Source organism: Neophocaena asiaeorientalis, unplaced genomic scaffold, assembly GCF_003031525.2.
Source record: "Neophocaena asiaeorientalis asiaeorientalis breed wild unplaced genomic scaffold, Neophocaena_asiaeorientalis_V1.1 scaffold43, whole genome shotgun sequence".
Lineage (NCBI taxonomy): Eukaryota > Metazoa > Chordata > Mammalia > Artiodactyla > Phocoenidae > Neophocaena > Neophocaena asiaeorientalis.
The window spans coordinates 6,750,807-6,755,800 of NW_020173674.1; the positions used below are offsets into that span (position 1 = coordinate 6,750,807).

The following is a 4,994-nucleotide window of genomic DNA, read 5'->3' on the forward strand; positions in this document are numbered from 1 at the left end:
GGGCGAGGGCGAGCGCCAGGAGCGACCTGGCAGGGTGAGAAGGCTAACCAGAGGAAACTGATGGCAGAGCTGCCCGCAGTGTGGCCAACCTGAGACCCAGAGGGGAATGAGCGAGCCCAGGTCCTCCAGCCCAGGCTGTGCCTCGCTCTTGGCTTTCCCAGTGTCCTGAAGTGACATCCCGTGACCCCCAGAAGCCCTCTCACGGTCCTTCCCACACTCCCTGGGTGACCTCATCATGCTCATGGCTCGCCAGTCCCAAATCCTTGTCTCCAGCCCAGACTTCTCTCTCCAGTGCACCAGCACACTGGACATCTCACACTGACATCCCTCAGGCCTCTCAAACTCTCCGTGTTCCAAAGAACCCCAGCCAGCCCCAGGCTGCCCTTCCCCCTCCCCATCTCAGCCATGGCCTTACCATCCTTCAGGGGCTCCAGCCAGAAACCTGGTCACCACCGTGGATTCTGCATCTTCTCCCCTAGCAACTCGAGTCCACCTCCTCACTGGGTCCTGGCAAATGTGCCCAGTTCTCCCCATCTCCACTGCTGTCACGTAGTTTCAACCACCACCTCTTCCACTGGGGCTGCTACTACAGCCTCCTCCCTGGCCTTGCCTTCCCTGTAGCCGAAGGGCTCTGACACCCAAATCACATCACCCTCCCTTTGAACATCTATCACACCAGAGCCTTCCACCCTGCACTGTGAGGGCTCCTCACTACAGTCCACCAGGTGAAAGCTGGGACACAGTGCTGGGAACTGCTAGTCCAGGAGCTCTAGTGCACCCATTCACAGCCCTTTCTGATTCAGCTCCAGCCTCCTTGACCCTGGGTCCCTACGTAGGCTGACTCCAGTCCAACAGGCCCCCCAGACTGGTTCTACCCAGGATCCCTTTGCCTTCTCTACCTGGTGAACAGGACACTGAGCCTTGATTTTATTTTTACATTTTGGCCACACCTTGCGGCACATGGGATCTTAGTTCCCTGACCAGGGATCGAATGTCCCCACATTGAACCTTTAAAACTCAGCCCCAGGACTTCACTGGTGGTCCAGTGGTTTCAAACTCCATGTTCCCAATGCAGGGGGCCCGGGTTCGATCCCTGGTCAGGGAACGAGATCCTGCATGCCACAACTAAAGATCCCACACACCACAATGAAGATCCCGCGTGCCTCAACTAAGACAGGGCAGACAAATAAATAAAAAACAAAAGAACCCTCAGCCCTCACATTACCTCCTCCATGAAGCTTGAGCCCCTGAAGCTCTATTTCTCAGAGCCAAGCTCATCCTGCCAAAGCCTGAGTTTATGGACCCCAGGGCCTGAGTCTCAGCAGGGCTGAACTAGGCATGTGATGCTGGGCAAGTCAGTGCCCTGTCTGGGCCTCAGATCCAGAAAACAGTTTAGACACGATTCAAGTTTGGACCTGCTGATGCCACTCACAGGAAAGGGCCCAGCCTGCTGAGGAACAAGGGGTCATGGGCTGGTGAGGAGAGAAGTGGGTCAAGGGCTGATTTCCTCTGGGACATGGAAACATCTCTCAGGCAACTAAGGCAGAGAAGCTACTACCTCTGGAATTGGGGCCTGCCAGATCTGGCCAGGTGACTGAGGGAGTGCCAGACTTGGGGGCTCAGTGTCTACAGAGAGGAGAGCAGGGCCTGTACTGGGGACAGGGCCTTTAAAGAGGGCATGGGCAGGTGCCCCTTGGCCCCTAAGCGCCTTTCCTCTCCTGCCCAGAGGGGCTCTGCCTCTGATCTCAGCCCCGCAGGTCTGGTTCTAGGGCAGGGGCCTGGCTCCAACGATTAAGCAGAATAGGTACAGGGTGTGGCCACCTGCTTCCCAACAGACCAAACCAATGTTTGTGGGACAGAAGCCAAGGGTGGCCTAGCCTCAGAGAACCCCTCAGTTTGTGCCAGCCCAACCCTGAGCCACTGTCCCGGGAGCTTGGCCGGGGCCTGAGGGGGCAAAGCCCCTTCCCCCATCACATCATGAACACCTGTGTGGACACAAAGAACGGTGGCTTCTTTATTCCCTGAAGTCCCCTTTTCTCCACAGAATATTTACAAACGGGGATGGGGTAGAGGGGCAACTTCGCCACCAAAATGCCACCAAATAATGGGCCGGGGAGCGGGGGCAGTGCTAAGATGCGCCTCGCGCAGGGATAGTCCCTGAGGAGGGCCCAGGGCCTGGTATGGCCCAGGTGCCCCGAGCGAGCGACCGGGCAGTTCCAGCAGGTCCGCGGCCAGGCTGAGGCTGGACCCGACAGCTTCAGGCCAGGTCGCTGGTGGGGGAGCCCAGCTGCTTGGAGGCCAGGAGCAGGCGGGTGGCCGCGCTCTCGGACTCGGCCTGCAGCCGCCGGTTGTTGTGTCGCAGGCTCCGCACCTCCTCCTCCAGGGCCGCCCTGTCTGCCTTCTCCTGGGGGGAGGTGGAGCGAGGCGGGAGTCAGCGTGGCCAGCCCCTGGCCCCTCTCCTGGGGCAGCCCTGTGTGACTCCCCATGACCCGCAGCCACCGTGTCACCTTCTGCAGGTCATCCTGCAGCTTCCTGAGCATGGACTCCAGGTGAGAGACCTTCTCAGACAGGCTCCCGGGTTCTGGCCTGAGAACATGGGATTCAGAACTCAGTGAGACCAGGGCAGGGGGCGGCACCATGGGCTGGTTCCCAGACCCACCCGCCTGAGAGGGGCCCAACCCCTGTCTTCTGACTTGGGTGTACATCACAGCAGAGCCCTGGGACAGAGCTTCACTCCAATGGGTGGGCATGAACACTGGGCATGGGGTGAAGGGGTAGATCGGATGTGAGGCTTACTCAGCGTCAGATTTTGGAGTTCCCTTGGCATCTCTGCTCTCTGGGATGGGTGGCCCTGTGGGGACAGAGGGACCATCTGGGCAGGGAGGTAAAGGGAGAAAGCCCCACCCTGGCTCCGCCCGCAGCGCCCTGGTGGCCTCACCCTCCCGGGAGAGCGACTCCAGGATGGTGTTGCAGGTGGAGGCGATCTCCGAGATGGACTGCCACTCATCTTCCAGGGTCTCGCTGCCCGCCTCTGACATGACTGTGGGCACCGGAGCTGGGCTCAGCTAGGGAAGCACAGGCCAGGCCTCCTCCTGCCCCGCTCCTAGACCCCCACCTTGCTCCAGACTCACTTTTGCTGATGGAGTTCCTCAGAGACAAGGTTCGTGGCAAGAAGGAGGCCCTCAGTTCCGGGGCTGGGTCACCCCTGTCCTCACAGCCACTGGGGCTGCCTGGCCCGTCCTGGGGGGCAGAAGTGGGTATAGATGCAGTGATGCCCACCATCACCACGGTGCCCACCCCTGCTCGTCGGGTTCCAGAGCATTGCTTCTGCTCACCTGGGTGGGGGGTGTCTCCCTGCCAGCACCGGGTGCTGCCGGCTTGGCTGTGGTGGCAAGGAGGAGGTCCGGGGTGGTGTCGGGCAGGACTGGGGCCTCGTCGGACAGGGAGCTGGGGAGAGCAGGGACGGCTCAGCACTGCAAGCTGCCCCGACCCGTGGACCCTGCTTGCAGAGGCCTTCCCGTCCAGCCTCGTGGGCCAGAGGAGAGGGCAGGCCGAGAGGGCGCACCTGCAGGGCGATGGGGGGTTCTGGCTGTGCAGGAACTCGGTTCTCTCCTCGGCCAGGTCCCCGGGCCCTGGAGGACCGCTACCATCGTTCAGGCACACTTGCAGCAGCTGCTTCGTGGTGGCCAGTAGGGCCACTGCTGGGGCCTCATCCGGCACTGGCTCGGGAGCCCCCCGCCGGCTGGGCTCCTGCAGAGACAGCACGTACAGCTCCGAAAAGCTCCTGGGGGGAGGAAGGAGTAGGTCAGGCAGGAACACCAGCATCACCAGCCCCACTCCCAGCTGTGCCCGAGGCTCGCTTCCAGGAGGAGGAGAGCTCTCCAAACTCTCTGACAACACTGAAAAATATTTGCCTGGCTACTGGCCATTTGTCCAGACCTCAGTTCAAATCGCAGTGCTGCCCTTGTGAATCCTAAGCAAATCACGCTGAATGTCAGTTTCTCCATCTGTGAAATGGGGATGACAGTACTACCTGCTCTGCTGTGAGGGTTTCAACAGCGTGGGAAAACCACTTAGCCTAGAGATCCAAAAAGTACTGCCTGGGGGCAAATCCGGCCTCTGCCTTTGTCTTTTCTTTTTCAGCAAATGTGCCTGTGTTTGTACTACTGAAAGCTAAGGTTGGCTTTTACAGTCTTAAACAGTTGAAAGAAATAAAAAGAATATTTTATGACATGTGAAAGTCACATAAAATTCACGTTGCAGGGTCCATAACTAGTTTTCATGGCACGAGGCCATACTCATCATTTAAATGTCACCTCTGGATGCTCTTGTGCTACCGTGACGGAGCCGAGTGGCTGCATCAGAGACCAGATAGCCCAGAGAACCTGAAATATTTACTCTCTGGCTCTTTACATAAAAAGTCCGCATATCCCTGGTTTAATGCAGTAAGTAACCAATAGTGTGTATTGGGTGTCTGTGAGAAATACAACAGGGGCTGCTCTTGGATCTTTTGGGCGGTGAAGACGCGAGCTTAATAGTCTTCATTCTACCCATAAGGATAGTGCAGTTCAGAGAGATTAAGAGACGCGGGATTCTCTCAAGAAGGAAAGGCCTCCCCGCGAGGTTCCTGTCGCGAATGGCCACACGGGAGGCACGGGCTAGGCGGTGGCCAGCTGCCCGGTCCTCCCACCTCCCTGCGTCCCAACGTCCTGACCTGCGGGGCCGGCCGCTCTCGTCGGGGGTCAGGACGGTGACGCAGACCTTGGGCGCCGAGCGCAGCAGCTGGGCAGCGGCCTCGGGGCCGAGACTGGGCAGCGTCTGGCCGCACACGCGCAGCAGGCGCGCCCCGGGCCGCAGCCCCGTCGTCTCCGCGAACGTGAAGCGCTCCACGTGCGTGACGAAGCCCTCGGCGTCCACCTCGAAGCCCAGGCGGCCTTGGCCGTCGCGGGGCAGCGCCAGCTCGCGGGTCTCGCAGCCGCGGCTCACCAGCTGGG

General features: G+C 59.9%; 1 protein-coding gene across 2 annotated transcripts in view; it reads right to left on the reverse strand.

Annotated features, from left to right (window-relative positions):
* Positions 1–1,990: 1,990 nt before the first annotated feature.
* Positions 1,991–4,994, reverse strand: part of SIPA1 (signal-induced proliferation-associated 1) — a 12,210-nt gene continuing 9,206 nt past the window's right edge. Inside the window, exons 9-16 of one of the 2 annotated variants that reach the window (XM_024748815.1) lie at positions 4,715–4,989; positions 3,566–3,784; positions 3,336–3,447; positions 3,132–3,240; positions 2,939–3,040; positions 2,797–2,851; positions 2,508–2,586; positions 1,991–2,404 (exon numbers count right to left, since the gene is read on the reverse strand). In XM_024748815.1, coding sequence (XP_024604583.1) covers positions 2,258–2,404; positions 2,508–2,586; positions 2,797–2,851; positions 2,939–3,040; positions 3,132–3,240; positions 3,336–3,447; positions 3,566–3,784; positions 4,715–4,989 — 1,098 coding nt within the window. In that variant the 3' untranslated portion in view covers positions 1,991–2,257. Of the gene's footprint in view, positions 2,405–2,507; positions 2,587–2,796; positions 2,873–2,938; positions 3,041–3,131; positions 3,241–3,335; positions 3,448–3,565; positions 3,785–4,714; positions 4,990–4,994 lie in introns of both variants that reach the window. The other variant, XM_024748816.1, reaches the window with a different exon arrangement.